At 37.4% G+C, this 21,125-nt stretch overlaps 3 protein-coding genes and 1 long non-coding RNA gene across 6 annotated transcripts in view; 3 read left to right on the plus strand and 1 right to left on the minus strand.

Annotated features, from left to right (window-relative positions):
* The window catches only part of LOC311264849, an 83,536-nt gene that overhangs the window by 30,950 nt on the left and 31,461 nt on the right, over positions 1 to 21,125 (minus strand). The window lies entirely within an intron of this gene.
* LOC311264700 (taste receptor type 1 member 1-like) lies at positions 5,345 to 7,846 on the plus strand (the record flags this gene model as incomplete). The annotated part of the gene is made up of 4 exons (XM_084365791.1): positions 5,345 to 5,644; positions 5,769 to 6,494; positions 6,832 to 7,022; positions 7,819 to 7,846. The coding sequence occupies exons 1-4, from the start codon at positions 5,369 to 5,371 to the stop codon at positions 7,844 to 7,846; spliced, it is 1,221 nt and encodes a 406-aa protein (XP_084221917.1). The 5' UTR covers positions 5,345 to 5,368.
* On the plus strand, positions 7,922 to 8,798 carry LOC311264848 (taste receptor type 1 member 1-like). The gene has a single exon (XM_084365999.1). It carries the CDS (start codon positions 7,938 to 7,940, stop codon positions 8,745 to 8,747), a length of 810 nt encoding a protein of 269 aa, XP_084222125.1. The 5' UTR covers positions 7,922 to 7,937; the 3' UTR covers positions 8,748 to 8,798.
* On the plus strand, positions 13,341 to 17,448 carry LOC311264844 (taste receptor type 1 member 1-like; the record flags this gene model as incomplete). The annotated part of the gene is made up of 6 exons (XM_084365992.1): positions 13,341 to 13,522; positions 13,809 to 14,115; positions 14,253 to 14,978; positions 15,569 to 15,775; positions 16,157 to 16,277; positions 16,520 to 17,448. 6 exons carry the CDS (start codon positions 13,341 to 13,343, stop codon positions 17,446 to 17,448), a joined length of 2,472 nt encoding a protein of 823 aa, XP_084222118.1.

Below are 21,125 nucleotides of genomic sequence, written 5' to 3' on the forward strand. Positions count from 1 at the left end.
AACTAAACTAGACTAACTACAGCAAATATAGGTACAACAATCAATTGAGCTAAATGCGAACATCAGCATGCTAAGATTTACTATCGTCAACATCTTAGTTTAGCCTGTCAGCATGCTAAGATTTGCTAAGTAGCACCGAACACAAAGTGCAACTGAGGCTGATTGAAATGTAATTACAGCAATTCAGTTATAAACCAAAGTATAAGATACATTTAAATGTTTACTCCATGTTGGTACTATCTGTGAAGTTTTAAGGGATCACCAAAGTAATTAAAATCCTTTCTGAGGTGGACATCAATGTCTGAACAGAATTTCATGACAATCCATTCAGTTGTTATTAAAACATTTGGATCAAAACCACAACTGTGAATGTCAAAGTCTTTAGGATACATCCTCTGGGAAACATGAATGTCTGTTCTATAATTGTACCACCAGACTGACAAACAGCCAGATCTTTGGCCATGCTATCGTGGATTAAGACTGACATGTGAATATAGACTGACAGTATACTACAGTTAAATTCAATGTACAAATGTTAAAGATACACTTTAAAATCCTATGTTAGTTAACAGCCTAAGGAGTGATACACATAAAGTTAATTTTTGTAACAGTTCCATGAGGTTGGTAAAACATTTTTTAATGGCACCACATGAATGCACCACTTCACTACAGGTCAGTTTGAATATATTTGTGTAACCTATGTTTTTGTATTTATAATAAAATCAGGATGTAACAGGTCAGGGTTTTTGTGTAGGTGTTGTACAGGTTCAGCTTTTGTTTTGAGTGTGTGCACAATTTGGTTAAATATAAATTCAGGATTTAACTCATAACTGATAGTTATTTTTGAAAATATATTGTGATAATATCTTAATTGAATGTCAACTGTGTGATTATTGTTGCACTGTTTTAAATATTTGGTTTTCATATCACTTCATTAAAGAGCATACTTTACAGCTTTGAAATGTATTTCTCCAGTAAGATTCAGACATCTACCACTATCGATCCACTTCATTTTACTTCGTCTCACAACTACAAACCTGTTAAATTTCATGACAGCATCTTGCATGGCTGTGACACGATCACGGTTACAAAAGTCTGGCCACGTAGAGACGGACAGACAGACATATAAACACTTGGAAAAATACTCAAAACTATCCTCCCTTGTGTTGTAAGGAGGACTGGAACTGTCAAAATAAAAAAACAAGAAATAAATACTATAAATAATAATTTGCAAAGAAATGTAAATAGAAAAAAAAACTGGAAAAAAAGAGTGTGGTAATCAACATCAGGGAAATGCAAAGGGGAAATAATACAGAAAAAAAAATTATATAATAAATACATTTAAATATGAAAAAAATAATAGATACAATGGAAAATTAAATGAGAAAGTAAATAAATAGGGGGTTAATAATAGCAAATTAAAGCAGAAATCAGTCATTATAACATAGTTATGTTTAAATTAGTGTAGAATCACCTGAAACTAGAAGAATCATTGTGTTTTCATAATCTTACAATAAGCCTTTTATATCTGCAGAGGGAGTGGGTACTCTTCCATAGAATCCGCCATGTTGCACCACCATGTTTCTACAGTAGCCCCGAACAGAAAAAACAAACACTGACTCTATGGTGGGCCTTTCACGTTTTTAGCCGCCACTGTAGGGGAAGGTAAGGCTAGGGGTATTCATGCCATCTGCAACCTCATCACTAGAAGCCACGAAATCCTACACACTGGACCTGTTCAAATTACATTGTTAAGGGTGGGGACAGCACAGAGTTTGCATGTCCCCCCATGCTGTCGTGGGTTTCCTCCAGGTTCTCCGGTTTCCTCCCACATTCAAAATACATGCGGTTCCATTAGGACCCTAAATTGTCAACAAATCTGGTCTTAATCTGCCCTTCAATAAATGCTGATTAAATGTAATTAATGTTTGTGCATCTTTTTTGTCACCACTTCCTATCAGATGTGAAATCATAGTCAGTCAGAACACTTTCACTAGATCAATTTGTTAGGGTAAAATAGTAAGTTGATCTTGGGCAAATCAGTAACACTTAGCAAGAAGGTACACAAAAATGTGAGTAGTTACTGAGGAATGAGTAAGGGATGAATCAAGAATGATTTGATAGTAAATTAGTTGTTAATGAGTAATTCCTGTGGGAAGACCATACAGTTGATAATGATGAGTTACTGGAGAACAGACTCGGAGATACTACATGAATGAATCATTAGGTAATGATTAGTTCATAAATAACTGTGAATCAACATACTGAGCACTTTCTTCATGAGTTGTTCCTGATTAACAATCAACCACCCGCTGATTGGCACAAACTGGTGATGACTCATGAAATACTAGTTACTTAATCATTGGTTACTCTTTTTGTGTACCTTTGAGTGGCTTCAAGTACAGTGAGACATCATGCTGAGTAGTTACCCACTAGACTCATTAAATACTAATTATTGAATCAATAGTTACTGTTTTTATGTACCTTCAAGTAGTGAAACACAATACTTAGTAGTTACCCAATGGACTCATTAAATACTGTTTGTGTACTTTACAGATACATGTACTACTGAGTTTACCCAATCATAGTTGAAAGACACAAAGCTGACACCAGATTCTGTATAGCTCCAAACTGTTGGCTGTTGGTAAAAAAAATGTCTCATCCCTTCCAGCTGAGCACGACAAGGAGTTCTGCCTTTTCATTGGGAGGTTGCTGGATTCAAACCTTCGTGAGTCCATCTCAGGTCTCGGCATCTATTGCTGTCATCCATAGAGTCATTGCAAATGATGTCCTTTCAAAAGACCTCTGTGGCCAAAGTTTAAGTCATGCAGAGCTCATTTGTAAGAGGATGTAGCATTTTAGCATAAACCAAAGATACCTGGTTGAATTAATTCATTCATTTGTGTGTATTTGCTTGTGACCTCATGCGATCTTCTAGCCTCATCTGTACTTCATCTCAATTCATCCCTACCATCCATAGGTCATCTCTGTAGCATAAGTTTAATTCGATTTTAAAACATTTCATTAAACTTCTGAAACTTTCCCTCTGAAAGGCATGTTTGAAAAGTTGTTTAAAAGCTTTATGTGGTTTAGGCATTGCAAAATTATGTAAAAAAAAAATAATTAAAAAAATGTAAAAAGCATTGTCTGTTGTGTACAAAAGCAGAAAGAAAGGAAATTGGTTAACATACAGCTGGCATTTGCCAAGTGAATAAAAAAAGATACTCAGCAACCTAAGGCATCATTATTTGCCAATATTTTGACAGTTTTAATCTGACAGTGTTCTGGCCTAAACTATAATGTAAAGGTTCCCTCTGAATTACAATGAGGAAACAGATGAAGGTAAACTTAACACTTGACCGATATATTGTTATCGCAGTGTAACACAAACATTACAGTCAAAGGCACCCTGTGGAGTTTTGAACTACTACTAGCACTATGGAGTAATGTTTTTAAAAGTGCAATTATTTCACCTTGCAGAAATGTATATTTCATACAATTATGCTGGGTGGTTCACACTATACTAGTTGACAGTTGGTGGTGGTAATACAAAAATAATCTGAGCAATGTGCCCTCAAAAACCGTTAACAATGCAGAGTTTAAAATATTGGAAAAAATGGCTTTGCAAATTTCTTATCAGGAAAGAAATGAAGGATACACTCACGCACTGTTTTGGTGAGAAACACAGAATGTAAACATAACTTTTATTTGACTTGAAGAAAACTCAACACTCCTTGAATCAAAAATTGCTCTTTGGATTATATGAATTATTCAGAATTTAGAAGAGAATAAATCTGACAAAACCATATCCAAAACATCATCAACACTTCCGATTTAGGACAATTTAGGAGCTACTTCATTCAATTAAACTTTTTCTGTAATTATATAGGCCACCCCTTATTACACAGCCAATATCCTGAAACACTTACTTTCTGGACTGATTTTTCCATAAAAATGTTATGTCTGTCTATGGACAGACATTGTCACCGCAATAGTGTCACAACTTTGCAACATTTATTCACAAAACTTTGCACTGGTGTAGTTGAGATCAAAAATGGAGGAAGTCGGGAAAGGGGGTACTGGCCATGAGGTTGTGTATGGTTTGGATTTTAACGATTTGGATTCGGATTCTGCTTATCAATCCTGGTTCTAATCAATTACGATTCTTTGAGTGGCAGGGTCAAAACAGGTCACGTGGTTATTTCTCTGTTGCAGCTGGTAGCAATACCAGCAACAGAGTTGCAGCTGGTAAAAAAACAGAATAATGAGAAGTCATGGCTCGGGACATCAACATGTTCACAGTGTCACGACTGGTGCTATCCCAACGCAAGATGGTCTGTACTTCTGGTCGGCAAATTAATTAATTAAGTCTTTCCCTGTCCATGCTACCTGCAGAGGTCACTCAATTAATGCCCATCATCTTAACATGATGTCAGCTTTGCTATTTTAACACCTAACTTTCCATTCAGTTTGGGCAGTTTTCTGCGGGTAATCATCAAATATGGGCAAAAGACAAAACTTCCCCTGTAAACTTCTCTAAAACCATTTGGGAGTACTGCCTACATGAGGGATTAGCATGGATAACCAGGGTAATTCATGGTAGTTTGTTCAACTCTGTATGTATTCACCACAGATAGTGGGTGCAGTTTAGGTGCTTTTTGCATACTGATTTGAGTATTCTCCCGCAGCCATTTACAGGCAGGTATTTATGATAATACATAACACTGAGGGCTTGCCGTTACTAGCATGACACTGCTTATTAAAGGCAGAGCCTAATCCAATAAGAGTTCACATTAGATTGGTAAATGGTAACTACAGCAATGAAAAAATGTCTTGCTTCTCTGTGTCTCCTGGGATCTCTTCTACATGCCTTGGCTCAATGCACTGTCCCGACCTCAGAGTTCCACCTGGAAGGAGATTATTTAATAGGTGGACTTTTTGATATTCATCATGTCAGAGACAGTGTTTATCTTTACAGACCAGAAGCCATCGACTGCTCCAGGTGAGTTTAAAATAAATCTGAGTAAATCGCCTCTTAAAATGAAACTAATGACAAGTTTAGTGTATTGGATAAGACCCTTTTAAAAACACTGAGGAGTTTCACCTCAAATGCGGGGTCAATAGCTGTTGCTTAGCAGCACATTGAACCCTAAACCAATCCAGTTAATTGCTACATTATCAAAGTTGCTGTATAACATTAAATCTGACCCCTGTTCTTGCTCCATAAAACCAACTTTTCTAACATCCATATCTGTGTAGAGGTCTCAAGACTAATAATATTAACTAAAATGTAATCCTTCTCTCCTGCTGTGTTTTCTCTGTTCATAGTCAACTCTTCATTCTGTCAAGTTATCGGAGATTTCAGTTGATGAGATTCACTGTAGAGGAAATCAATAACTCTACCAACCTACTGCCAAATGTATCTCTCGGCTATGAAATATTTGACCACTGCTCAGATACACAGATTTTCCCTGGAATTTTGAAACTCTTCTCATTCAGTGGTATGACTCAACCTTGGAGTGAACCAAACAAGAACCTGTCCAAAGTGTCCAAAGTGTCCAAAGTGACAGCAGTGGTCGGCCCTTTTTCAAGCACGAACACCCTGACTGTAGCCCCACTGTTCATGGCGGATCTCATTCCTGTGGTAAGTCTGCCAGCTACAGTGTTTTTCCCAGCTATAAAATCAGTCAGTTAACATAAGTAGTAAAATTGTAAAACTTAAATTGCAACAGTTTTTAATTTCAATGTCTCTATTATCCTTTTATCAGGTCAGTTATGGAGCTGCCTCATCTGCCTTTACAGAGAAAGCGAAATTTCCTTCTTTCCTACGAACTGTGCATTCAAATAAAGGCATCATAGGAGTGATTGTTGAGATCATTCTGCACTTCAATTGGCGCTGGGTTGCTTTCCTTAACAGTGACAATGATTTTGGCAAAGATGGCCTGGAATTGTTCATAAAGAGGATTGAGAACACGAACATCTGCCTAGCGTACACCAAAGGCATCAACGATAATACAAATACTTCCCAAATGTTCAAACAAATACAGGCACAGAAAATCGGCGTCATTATTGTTTTTACTACAAAATTGACTGCTGAAGCTCTCATTGAGTCAGCAGTACAACTGAATATCACAGACAAGGTGTGGATAGCAGGGGACACATGGTCCTTAAACAAAAGGCTCCCCAAGGTGAAAGGAATCAAAAATATTGGAACTGTAATTGGCGTGTCTCAGCCAGTAGTGACAATACCTGGTTTCAATGATTTCATCTATGCTTCCAAAAGCCAGACTCACTGTGAAAATAAAGAACAAAATAGGTTTTGTAATCAGTTTTGCAACTGCAGTAGCCTGAGTGCAGAAGATATCCTTGCTGTGGACCCATCTTTCTCTTTTCCTGTTTATTCTGCTGTATATGCCATCGCTCATGCCTTACACAATACATTGCAATGCGGATCTGGCAGATGTAATGGAAATATTACAGTGTACCCATATATGGTAAGTATACAAATAATTCAATAATAATAATAATAAGATCAAATTCGTTATCTCAATTTTTCACATTTATGATTGTTACAGCTTTAACCGTTTAGACAAGCCTGTAATAACTCAAAACACTGGTCTAACGTGGTTTGTCATCACATAAATATCATATTTAACATATTATATAAAACAATTTCTGGTACAAAGTCTACAATGTTAAAAAAAAATAGGATTAAAGCTGAAAGGAGGCATCACACAGCAACATTTCCCTCCTCAGTAATATTTTAACAATCTATTTGATCAGTGTGAAATCAGAAGTAGTAGTGGTCTGAACTTTGTGTACCCACACCAGGTTCTAGCAGAGCTGAAGAAGTCAAACTTCACAATTTTAAACCGGAGTATCCAATTTGATGAGAATGGTGAGCCAAAGTTTGGATCCTTTTCTATTGTCTTCTGGAACCACAGTGGTGATGCAGTGGAGATTGGCTTTTATCATTTTTACCCATGGCGCAAATTTTTCATCAACAGCACTGAAATTCAGTGGTACGCAAAGGGAGAAGTAAGTTGTCTTTTCATAAATATGTGTGGTTTAATGCAGTATATTAACACTTAAAAGAGTATGTTGATTAAAAATGCCTTCTTTTGTTTCTTCTTTTGTTTGTATGCGTATATAAAGATACACTGCTACAATAAACTGATGTCTAAAAGAATGTTCACATTTTACAAATCTTGTTGCAAAATATAAAAGCAGTATATGCTGTCTGATTTCCCTCTCATTTGCCTTCCATCCTTGAAAGTATTGTTCTTGCTTCACTTACATTTTATTTTTTGCAAAATAATTGTCTTGTACAGGTGCCTACTTCTGTATGTTCAAAGGAATGTCCTATAGGGCATGCAAAAAAGCAAAATGGGATCCATGAATGCTGCTTCAATTGTATTATCTGTCCAAATGGAACTTACATCAACAGCTCAGGTAAATTATTATACATGAGAGGAAGAAAATGAGTAAAATATATCCTATGCTTCTCTCTGCTTTTTCAGATTTTAGAATGTTTGAAGCATTTTTTCATGTTTGCAAGGGTTTAACAGTTACTTTGTGTTGATTGGACACATCTCCATAGGCTTCAACTTCCACTCAAAAATGAATTAGATTGGCTATTAATATACCACAGAGCATCTTTCAGACATTCTGTTCCTTTCTTGTGTAAAACACATGTTCCCTAAATCTAATGGGGACATCTGTTGTTAAAGATGAAAAGTGTAACAATGCTTCATCAACTGTATGATCTCTTTTCAAAAGTTGACTTTATTGACAATCTGTCCTTTTTGTGTAAAACAGCGGATCCCTACAAATGCCTCCAATGTAAGGAGACAGAATGGTCTGAAGAAGCAAGCACATCATGCAATCTGCGGGTGGTGGAGTACATCCCATTCACAGACAGTGAAGCTATAGTGATCATGGTCGGTGCCTGGGCCTTGGTGGGCCTCACAGCAGCCATGTCCATTCTCTTTGCCATCAACTACAACACACCTATTGTCAGATCTGCTGGGGGACCAATGTGCTTCTTAATTTTAGGCTGCCTCAGTCTGTGTAGTATTAGCGTGTTCTTTCAGTTCGACAAGCCAACAACTTCCTTTTGTATCTTAAGGTTCTTGCCTTTTTTTTTGTTCTACACTGTTTGTTTGGCATGTTTTGTCGTGCGCTCGTTTCAAATTGTTTGCATTTTCAAAATAGCCGCCAAATTCCCCAAGCTCCACAGCTGGTGGATGAAATATCATGGACAATGGCTGGTCATCACTGTGGCATTTCTTACTCAGGCACTCTTACTTGTTATCGGCTACTCTTGTGCCCCACCCAAGCCCTACAATGAAACAGTTTGGTACCCAGACAAAATAATACTTAGTTGTGACATTAATCTCACAGCAACCTCTAGTCCTGTGGTTTTACTTTTGTCCTTGTGCTGCTTTTGTTTCATTTTCTCCTACATGGGAAAAGATCTCCCAAAAAATTACAATGAGGCCAAAGCAATAACCTTCTGCCTGCTCCTGCTGATCCTCACATGGATAATGTTTGCCACTGAGTACATGCTTTACCGTGGCAAGCACATCCAAACTCTTAATGCTCTGGCAGTACTCTCCAGTCTCTACTCCTTTCTGTTGTGGTATTTCCTCCCAAAATGTTACATCATCATTCTCCAGCCCCACAAAAACACTCAACAGTACTTCCAAGGTCTCATTCAGAATTATACCAAAACAATTAGCCAGTAGCAGCTTCAGGTAAATATGTGGTTCTGCAGGCAGGAAAGACGATGTGCCTCAGGCCTTCTGCTAATAACTCTGTGAATAACTTTTAGAGAACATTGGAATTTAAACATTTGTCTGATTGTTTTTTTTTCAAGAGTTTTAAACTAATGTTTTATGCATCTTTGTATTTTAGTTTGTTTATTTTTGAGGAATATAACATAAAACAAACAATATCACCTATTGTTAAAGAGAGGTCACATTTGATGACGCTGCTCACTTGTGCTTATTAAAGGAATTATTTGATTTTGGGAAGTAAGCTTCTTTGTTCTCTTGTGGAGAGTTACTGTACCAATACAACTTTCACACGTCTTTTAAATATCACACTGGAGATTGTCTCATTACCCTTATGAACTCACTTGTGAGCAATTTTTTTTTGTACCTTTGTGCAGAACCAGGCCAGTTGTTTCCCCCTGCTTCCAGTCTTTATGCTATGCTAAGCTAGCCATCTACTGGCTGTAGTGTCATACTTAAAAAACAGATAGGAGAGTGGTGTTGCCTTCTCATCTAACTAACATCAAGAAAATATAACAAGTATTTTGAGTGTTGAGTGGATAGAATGTGTAATAGTTTCCTTTCAAATAATTTAGCCAATTATTTAGCCAAATTAGTGAGTATATTACAGATACAAAAACGTAAATAAATACATGAGTAAATAAAACAAAACATACTTCATACAGTCCAGGTAACACGGATCTCACCACATGATGGCAACACTTAACTGTGGTGCTGTCTACATGAGAGACCACTGCTGGACTTTGAGTGTACTTTTATGGGCTAAGTTCCCTCAAATGTCAATACTGATTTATGTATTACTCCTGGTGTTATAGTTTTAAGCTTAGAATAAGATCTTAAAATAAGAGCGAAGTATAAAGTGATGATTAACTTCCTCTCTGAGGTTGATGTCTAACTGCATATTTTTGTGACATTATTGCCTCTGTTTCCATGTGGAGTTAAAATTCATTTTGGAAAAATGTTGCATAGGAAGTGTGTCTGTGACAAATAAAGATTGATTTGATTTACTATTTTGTCTTAGTGCCGATTCATGGTAAAGGGTTATAGCTGATTCACCTTTCATATTCACTGTGTCTCACATCATGGAGGCCTATACTATCCTACCAAGAAGAACGACAAGTTCGGCCCTTCCACCAGCAGGTTGCCTGAATTCAACTTCTGGCAAGAGTGCTGGCCATTTATCATTTCATCTGCTGATAATGGCAAATTTTCCTATTTAAATGACCTGTGTGATCCTTTGTAAGGGGAGATGGTCTTTAAGGATAAAACCAAAGATACTGGGTTGAATTAATTGAATTGAATTATGAAACAGTCATAACTTGCTGTGTAGATTGCAAAAATAATAACGCAATAAGGGAAATTGGCAATATACCTAACAATGTCTTACTATAAGATTACGTCTCTCACCTTACACTTAAGTTCATCCTTTTACCCACCACACCTGGCTGTAGAAAACAATGTATGCCTGGCCTGAAGCACGTACTGTATGAGATGCACATATTATCACGGCATAGTCTTTTGTTTTGTTTTTTTATGAATACCAGTTTATGTGTGGGAAATGGCCTGTACACGTTTTGTATGGGTATGCATCATCTATACATGTGGTCTCTGGACGACTTTGCTTGGCATGCAACGGGATCTGACGTTGGATAAGTGGCGGGAATTGGATGGATTGAAAGAGCACTATATCTGAAGACTAAAACTTAATCATGATATCCAAGGAAATAACATTTCACAGTACCGCCAAACAGTTAATTATCAAATCAAATTTGAAAAATTTGACAATTTTTTTTTGTTTAAATCAAAAGTGCAAACATATCGCAGCAATGACTGCTTTGTACCAACCACTATTGTCAAGTGCTTTACCCAACTTATTGTCCATTAATCCTTCTTAATAACATAAACAATTAGTTAAGATTGTGAGCATTGTTAGACTAATTTCAGTTTTACAGTAATTGACTCTTTTCTAGAACATAAAACATTAACTCACATACTTTATATGAGATGTTGTTTTGTGGTCTTAATGTGTTGATTTAGTGAGAATACTTGGTCTTAATGCTGAGTCATGGTTAAAAGTCATAGCTGAATCTTTGTTTATATTAACTTCACTGTGTCTCAGTCTGCCTCACTTCATGCAGGCCTATCCCTTGCAACCAAACGGAAGGACGAGTTCCGTCCTTACACCAGCAGGTTGCCCAAATTCAAATTCTGTTCCTATTTCAAATGATCTCTGTGGTCCAATGTTCATTCATGCAGGGATCATTTGTAAGAGGAGGTGGTCTTTTACCATAAACCAAATATACTGGGTTGAATTGATTTCATTTGTGTAAATTTGCTTGTGACTTTGTCCTGTGTAACCTACAAGCTCATCTCACATGATTGCTGATAGCGTCCTTAATATGGTATAACTTTCTTCTAAATAGCCAATCAATTATGAGTAATTCCCAGCAATAGCAAAAGTTGCTGGTTAATACCTTTTAGATTTTTCAGTTATTTAAACAATTACATATCAAGAAAAACATAGTTCGCTGAACATCACACAATGTGCCATTTTCCATAGCCCTGAACACAAATGCAAAACTGCATCCTCACATTTACAAACCTCCATGTCAAAACCAAACTTTCTATTCAATTGGAGACTCTGTTCAATCACTATGTAATCATCCAAGCCAAATATTGCATTCCTACATCACTCAAAAGCCATCAAATACACACATGCTATAAGAAAGCCATTATGTACATACCAGTAAGATAAAGTCAAAACACTACCATAAAAACACCTTACTGCAACAAATAAAAGTACTTTTAGTGAGTCCTCAGTGTACTGTGGAAAAATAAATTGATATCGGGTAAAAAAAAAAAGGAAATGCACTGAAAAAAATATGCAACGGATAAAGAATGGTGAAAAATAATTTCGATGAATGTACAATATAAGAAAAATAGCTTTCGAAGTGAGCATATGGTGCAGCCAATGATATATGACAGGATTTGAGTTTAGAGTTTTTCACCAAGAGTTTAAGAAATCTGAATGATGTGTGAAAACAGGGGAATAGTCATTATAGTTTTGGGAAATAGGTCTGCTATTTGGTAGATGTTGTGGTTTGGATGTTTAGTCAGTAGGCCCAGTTATAATGTGTGATCAAGAAAAACTATGACAAAGTGATTCTCTGTGGTCTCCTGCACAGACATGAGTGTCATAACACACGCTCTTCAGAAAGGGGAGAACTACGGCTGGTTGTCATGGATTGGCAGCGGTTGCTGAGATGTCACCGCAACCTTGCTTGACGCAAGTCGGGCACGCTTTGATTTGAACAATTAAAACACATTATTGCATTGAAGATCGATCTTTTTTGGCACAAGCTCCTCATCTGCCATGCTGCTACCTAGAATCCACATTGCATCATTTACAATACGTCACCCAAGGAAAAGCCATGTTAAGTAATTTGTCCAGTCATCATAGCCATCTTGTTGGCTACATCACTCTATTGGTTTGTTCATGTAACACAGATATGCTATTAAATGAGGGTTATGTGTCTGTGTAAAGTATGTGCCAAGGTAAAGTCACAAAAAACCACTAGCCTGGTTGTAGATGTTTTGTCTTGTTATTATTGGCACCATGATATCTGCTGGTCAGCACTATTTCAAGTCATTAATGTACACTACTAAATAAATATAATTGTATTCCTTGGTGGAATGCCTAAAGAATATTTTCTTTCTTTTTTGATAAAACAAATTTTAGTTCTTCAAACCATGGATCATAATAAAAGAAAGTATGCTAAATCACCCGAAAGTTGTAGCATATGGAACTAGTCTCTAAAATTTTTAAACAGGTATATTTTCTATGTTATTGTTTTTAGTTTTTTTGTGATTCTCATATCTGTCCCTCAGAGTGAATATAAAAAAATTAAAGCAACATTACGTAACTTTTTTTGTTTCACCTTAAAATAACTGCATCAAAATCATTTTGATGATACAGTATCTTGTAATAGGGTGAATGATGTCTGTCTCAGCCACTCCGCCCCCCTATCACTTGTTTCTGCACTACGTAACGTCAGTGAGAGGATCACAGCGTTGCAAGTTTTCAAGACATAACATTGTTATGACATTATGAGTTTTGTTTGTTGTTAGCACCTACATTACATCTAACAAATATGGGATTTGTATCTATGATCAGTGGTGTTGCACTCAGAAACTGTGGGGTGCGCCAAATTGTAAAAAATGCTAACTTGTACATTATGTTGCTTTAATTAAATTTGTCTTTGCTAAAAGAGGGAACTTACATTTTTTAAAAGGAATACCAGTTTTATTCAAGTTTGAGGCATTTAACTGGCTTGCCAATGATGATTGGTAAACCCTCTGCATACACAGGGAGTATGTGCAGCAGCAGCTTTTGCATACTGGTTTGTGAATACTCCTCCAACCATTTGACGCTATGTATTTATCTCCCATGTCAATGGAACAGATCACTGTCTCATAACTTATTAAGGCATGGGCAAATCCCATTGGAATTCACATTAGATTGGTAAAAGGTAGGTTAACTACAAAATGGGGCATTTTCTTGCTTCTCTGTGTCTCCTGGGATCTTTCCTTCATGCCTTTGCTCAATGCACTATCCCAGCCTCAGAGTTTCGGCTGGAAGGAGATTATTTGATAGGTGGACTGTTTGATATTCATCATGCCACTGGCCCTGTTCATAATGACAGACCAGAAGCCATCAACTGCTCCAGGTGAGTGGATATCTGCTCAAGTAAAAAAAAAAAATACTGAACAACGGCTGGTGTAACAGATCATTCGTACATTCAAAATATTGCCTCAAACATGAGACCAGTAGCTATGGCTAAGTAGCACACATGTTAAGTCTGATCTTCATCCTTATTCCATGAGATTTGTTTTGTAACATCCAAATCTGTACAGAGGTCCCAATGAGGATTTTATTTCAACTTTCACTAACAACAGTGATACTTTAAAGTAATTCTTAATCCTTTTCTCCTGTTGTTCTATCTCTGTCCTCAGTCAGCCCTTCCTTCTCCCAAATTACCGAAGGTTTCAGTTGATGAGATTCTCTGTGGAGGAAATCAATAATTCTGCCAACCTACTGCCAAATGTATCTCTGGGCTATGAAATATTTGACCACTGCTCAGATACACAGAGTTTTCCAGGCATTTTAAACCTCATCTCAGTCAATGGCATGACTCAACCTTGGGGTGAACCACACAAAAATCTGTCCAAAGTGTCCAAAGTTATAGCAGTGGTTGGTCCTTTTTCAAGCACTCAGGCCCTGACTGCGGCCCCATTGTTCATGGTGGATTTCATTCCCATGGTAAATTGGATTTTATTTTTTATGTTTTAACATTATTTCAGACAGACCAAATGATTAATAATAGACTTATGTTATTATGTTATCAACAACTGTTTCATCTAAGATTAGTTTTTAATTATTTTTTTTTCTTTTAACAGGTCAGTTATGGAGCTTCTAGTTCAGTCTTTTCAACAAAAGAGCAATTTCCATCTTTCCTGCGAACAGTGCATCCCAATAAAGAGGTCATAGAAGTGATTGTTAGCATTGTACAGCACTTCAAATGGCGCTGGGTTGCATTCCTTCACATTGAAAATGATTTTGGCATTGATGGACGGGAATTGTTCATAAAGAGGATTAAGGACACTGAGATCTGCCTGGCCTACACCAAAAGCCTCAGTCATGATACAGATTACTCTCAAATATTCAAACAGATAGAGGCACAGGGGATACGTATCATTATAGTTTTTGCTCCAAAAACGACTGCTGAAGCTCTCATTGAGTCAGCAATACAACTGAATATCACAAACAAGGTGTGGATTGCAGATGATGGATGGTCCCTAAACAAGAGGCTCCCCAAGACAAAAGGCATCAAGAATATTGGAACTGTACTCGGGGTGTCTCAGCCAGTAGTGACAATACCCAGATTCAATGATTTTATCAATATCACAAAAAGCCAGACTCATTGTGAAAATGCAGAGCAAAGTATGTTTTGTAATCAGGTTTGCAACTGCAGTAGCCTGAGTACTGAAGCCATCCTCGCTGCAGACCCATCTTTCTCTTTTCCTGTTTATTCTGCTGTATATGCCATCGCTCATGCCTTACACAATGTCTTGCAATGTGGATCTGGCAGATGTAATGGGAATATAAAAGTGTACCCACACATGGTAAGTTCACAGAAGATCTGACAGTCTAAATTTGCTTGTTTATGTTTCTGAGAGTTAACTTTAATAAAAGGCTGTCTTAGTTATAATATAAAAAATGTAAACATGAACTTTAGCTGACAATAGAGCCACACAACCAACTGATAACTCCTGATAAATTGAATTAAAGCATTTTTTTTTTTCAATATCTCATACTGCTGCTTGGCATGCGTTGTTATTATCAAGGTGCCACTTTGTAATTTAACTTATTGAGAGCTATCAGCATAGTGTGTAAATGTTTCATCCAACTTCTATCTATCTGCTAATAGAGGTGTCTCCAGTCTCTGATCCAGCAACTTTAAGCCTGTAAAAGATTTTTGCTACTCTGCTTACTTTTCAAACATTGCATTGCCATCAAAATCTCAGACAAAAAAATATGGCAATAGCTAAAGTGTATAATTAGATAAACCACTTCCTAATGCCTCAGAAGGGTGAAAACACAGAAGTTACTCCATACACAGGAATGTTTTTAAAAACCTATTTATTCAAATCTCATATGTTCATTGTAAATACATGCAAGTAATTGTCATCTGACCTTTGTTTGCCCAAATCAGGTTCTAGCCAAGTTGAGGAAGTCCAATTTTACACTTTTAAACCAGAGTATTCAGTTTGATGAGAATGGTGACCCCAAGTTTGGAGCCTACTCTATTGTTTTCTGGAACCACGGTGGTGATGCAGAGGAGATCGGCTTTTATCATTTTTACCCATGGGTCAATTTTTTCATCAACAGCACCAAAGTTCAGTGGTACACAAAGGGACAAGTAAGTTGTTTTATTTCCTAATTATAATATTGCAGTATGTAGTATATGAACAGTTTATACAGTATCTTTCCATTAAAGAATGGGTTTGATTTTGGTTGAGCGACGTTTAGAATCAGCTCTGACAGGCTTAACATAGATCAACCGATGGTGGTTGTTAATGGTGTCATTTGCAGTGACGTCTTAATTTGAAGTGTTAGTAAGTTTGCATTGTTTGTTGCCATTGTGTCAATGGCAACAAACGTTGTGTTTGTGTTTCCTTTTCACAATTCCTCTTAATACATTTAAAACACCGCTTTCCTAATTTTTTTAGTACAAAGAGATATTCTTCTTCTTTTTGCTTCACCTACATTGAATTTGTTCCTAAACAATTGTCTTGTACAGGTGCCTTCTTCACAATGTTCCCCAGAATGTCCTGTTGGACATGCAAAAACGCAAAATGGGATCCACAAATGCTGCTTCAATTGTGAAATCTGTCCAAATGGAACTTATATCAACAGCACAGGTAAATTATTACATATGAGAGGAAGAAAGTGAGAATATTCTATATGCAAGATGACTTCCATGGCTGAGAAGAATGATAGGTTTCGATTTCCATCCTGATGACTGAACATGCCAATAACTCAAGCGCTTTTTAACTCTTCAAAGCTCAATTTAGGAGGTTGTATAATGTAAAAGATAAAAGCACAGAATGGCTTTCCTATTTTAACATTAACTTTATCGATAATTTGTCTGTCTTATAAACAGCGGATCCCTTCATATGCATCCACTGTAAGGAGACAGAGTGGTCTGCAGAAGGAAGCGCATCGTGCAATCTGCGGGTGGTGGAGTACATCCCATTCACAGACAGTGGAGCTATAGTGATCATGGTCGGGGCCTGGGCCTTGGTGGGTCTCACAGCAGCCATGTCCGTCCTCTTTGCTGTCAACTACAACACACCTATTGTCAGATCTGCTGGGGGACCAATGTGCTTCTTAATTTTAGGCTGCCTCAGTCTGTGTAGTATTAGTGTGTTCTTTCAGTTCGACAAGCCAACAACTTCCTTTTGTATCTTAAGGTTCTTGCCATTTTTTTTGTTCTACACTGTTTGTTTGGCATGTTTTGTTGTGCGCTCGTTTCAAATTGTTTGCATTTTCAAAATAGCTGCCAAGTTCCCCAAGCTCCACAGCTGGTGGATGAAATATCATGGACAATGGCTGGTCATCACTGTGGCATTTAGTACTCAGGCACTCTTACTTGTTATCGGCTACTCTTGTGCCCCACCCAAGCCCTACAATGAAACAGTTTGGTACCCAGACAAAATAATACTTAGTTGTGACATTAATCTCACAGCAACCTCTAGTCCTGTCGTTTTACTTTTGTCCTTGTGCTGCTTATGTTTCATTTTCTCCTACATGGGAAAAGATCTCCCAAAAAATTACAATGAGGCCAAAGCAATAACCTTCTGCCTGCTCCTGCTGATCCTCACCTGGATCATCTTTGCCACTGTATACACGCTTTACCGTGGCAAGCACATCCAAACTCTTAGCGCTCTGGCAGTACTCTCCAGTCTCTACTCCTTTCTGTTGTGGTATTTTCTCCCAAAATGTTACATCATCATATTTCAACCCCACAAAAACACAAAGCAGTACTTCCAAGGTATCATTCAGGATTATACCAAAACAATTAGCCAGTAGCAGCTTCAGGTAAACATGTTGATCTTATTCTAGTAATCTTGCCATTTTAGCCTTCTAAAGCATTCGACTGCTGTTGTTTCTACAATATATGAATCAATGAGCAGTAAGTCTTGAAATTGACTAAGATACAACATTCCAACAACAGGCACAAATTTCTGAAATGTTCAAAATAGGTGGCAACATTTTTTATAACATATGTTATTTGTAGTGATAATATTCATTACAGAGAGGCTGTACATTAACTGTGATGGTTTCCATTCAAATAACGCACCCAAACGTTTTGCCAAATTAAAAAGCAAATTACAGATAAAGCTGACACATTATAGATACAGCTGTATGTATCTTCAAGATAAAACTTTCTTGCTACACTATTGAATCATCTACACTTGAAAATGAATTTCTTCACGAGAAAAATAAATATTTGCACTCAATTATTTCAAAGCTGAAATTTCTACAATATTGAACAACTCATCAGCTCATGAATAATACCAGGTCAGAAATGTGTCTCACTTACACTTGAGAAAGAGCTGTTTTTATAAGTTCAACCTTTGTTCTTGAATAACTAAACCCAAGACCATATGTGCTTGTGGTGTTGTTGGCATATGGATTGACAGTCTATTGAATGTACACTATACTTTAGGGGGACACAATGAAATGATCATTTTCTCATGTGTGAGAGCAATTAAATAAAGATATGAAAAGGGATGTGTGTGTTTTCTCTGTTCAACTGTTGCTGTAACACTGATCTCACCACACGATGGCACCAATACACTGTGATACTGGCTACAGGACTGCAGGCACACTAGATACAGTACGTGTCAATTCAGCTCTGTGAGAAAGTTATTTCTAAAACTCTACTAAAACAAAGGCTGAGAGTGAACATACAGTATGTTACCTATGGTGTTACACTTTAAGGGCGGCATGGACTTTACAAGTTTCTGCAAATCCTGATGACTCATGTCATCATCATAATTTGACAATGTTCTACAAAGCTTCTTGCGATGTCACAGACTAGAGAGTAGAAGGGCCGTTGAACTAACTTCAAGCTAGCAGTAGCATATGACAAAACAGGGCTAACTAGTTGCAGCTAGTTAGTCAACTTGGCAGAGGTGTTCTTTGCAGGGTGTGTACAATGTAAGAAGTGACAGATGATGGTGATGATGGATATTTAGACTAGACTTTAGAATCAGACAATCATCCCAAGAGGAAATTATTTTTCACAGCACTGTACCCATCAGACAGACTGTGCATACAACAGACAGTATACAAAAACAGTACATACAACAACACACCATCAAAAACACACAGTACTACACAGCAATTACAAAACCATACTCGGGTCTGTTCAGAAAGGCCTATTATTCAGGGCAGTTATAGCTGAGGGGATCAGGCTTTTCCCAAAGCGAGTCCTTCTGCACCTCAGTGCTCTGTACCTCCCCCCTGAGGGCAGTGGGATGAAGTGGGTGTTGAGTGGATGTGTAATATCCTGTTCTACTGAAGTTGCAATGTGTGAATATAATATATATACAGTATATGTATATCTGCAGACGGGGCCTTGCATACTTCACCTAAAGCTCATCTGCCTTAAAGTGTAAATAGAGGTGTCTTCAGGTGCTCATGTAGGGGCATGATATCTCATGCTATAAGTGATGTACCAAGCCAATTACCTGAAGGGAACTTCCCTAATGCCTAATTGCTTCCACATGGAGTTGAGATCAGTAAAATGAAGTATGTCAGAAGTGTGTAATTTGAGACTGCGATTGATGGTGAAAAGTCACCTCTCTGGCAGTCAAGGAATTAGAGCTAGTGCAGGAGGAGGAGTGGTACCAACTAAAGTAGATATAGACTTCTTTGGCACATCTGTGCGCACAGCACTGGGTCAGCAATCAAACTCCTGGTAAGGGGCTGGACTTTCTTTTCTTGTTGTGTGAGTGATGCCAGGGTGCTGTGGGGGTGGTGCTTTGTTATTGAAGTTCTGTACTAGTCATGGATTAGCCATAACAATTACCATGTTCAGGCATTCAGGTTGGTGATTCATAAGTATACTTGGTACCAGATCAACTATGTGCAAACTGAACTGGAAAACATAAATGTACCATGAGAGTAATGACAATTTCTGGGTGAGGTATTGTCCACAAGGTCTTTAACTCCCACCACTGCAGAATTTCTCCCACATCCTGGGGGCGGTTGGGGAAATTGAATCTGAGTGGGCCATGTTTAAAGCCTCCAATGTGGTGGCCACCACTTGGAGCTGCATTCAGAAGGTTGTTTTTATTGAAACAGACTTTATAAAGTACTTCACAACTGAGGATCAAAATAAAAAATCATAACAGGGAAGTAGTGGACTTCAGCATAAATGAAAAGAATGATCAAATGTATAACTCATGACCAGTTATTTAAAAAAAACACTTATAAATGCCTCTTTGATTGACATTTCACAGAATCTAGTATAGGGAAATTGGCAGAAAAACAGTAAAAAGGTTTACCGTAAGATTGCATCTGTCATTTTATATTTAAGCTCATCCTCATCATATTGCCCACAGTTGGCTCTGGAAAATGTTCTAAGTCTGGCCTGATGTGTGTGTGAGGTGCACACCGTCTCATGGCACATTCTTCTTTTATACGTACCAGTGCATGTGCATGGTTTTAGGGGGTATGCATCATTTATACCTTGGGCCCCTGGACTGCCTTGCTCAGAATGCTGCCACCCTCTGGCAGAACTGACCCTGGATAAGTGGTGGTAAATGGATAGATGCATGGAGGTAAAACACATGTATACATATAATATACAAAAATACAGATAACTGAATTGTTGACTTTAAAAAGTGGAGTAATACCATTAGGCAGCTGAAGGACTATGAGGAGTTGTAATGGTGGGGAAGGGTCTCATTAATATAAATGAGTTTTAAGAGACATTTATTTGTATCAAATAGAACTTGTTGTTACGTGGGTTTTCTAATTCACCAGTATCATCATGTGGCTATCACATTACAAGAGCATCTCTGTAGTTTTTTTTTAAGTCTGAAGAACAGCATTGCTCGAAAAGTTACTTGAGGGTTTGCTAATGACCTCTACTTAAGGGAGCAACAGTGTGCTGACCTTTTTTCATGTTTTCATCTTCTATTGATCCAGCTCCGGCCTTAAACAGTATGTGGATGTGCGCAACCACTATGCATATACAGTATGCATAGAAAGAGCATTTCCTATAATAATTTAGATGTAACCATAACATGCAAGAAAATTAAATTTCACAGTAGGGCCACAATGTTGATTAACCAATGATTTACCTCTTGATATTAAAGTGTAAATAAATGATAGCAATGAAACACTATTGTCAGGTGCTTGATCCACCTTATTGTCCATTAATCTAAAAAACAAACAATTTGTATAGATTGTGAACATTGTTAGATTAATGTCAGTTTAAAAGTCATTGGGTCTTTTTTTAGAAATTAAAACATAGACTTCTATACTTTTTATGAGACAGTGTCTTAATGAGGAGTTATGGTTAAATGTCATATATAATTCTTCTTTATTATTAACTTTACTATGTCAGACTTCAGAGAGGCCTATCCCTTGCAACGGAGCAGAATGACGAGTTCCGCCCTTACACCAGCAGGTTGCCTGAATTCAAATTCTGGTGAGAGCCCTGGCCATTTATCACTTTCATTGTCTGAGTG

The sequence above is a fragment of the Pagrus pagrus genome (genome assembly GCF_965226575.1).
Source record: "Pagrus pagrus genome assembly, chromosome: 11".
Taxonomy (NCBI): Eukaryota; Metazoa; Chordata; class Actinopteri; order Spariformes; family Sparidae; genus Pagrus; species Pagrus pagrus.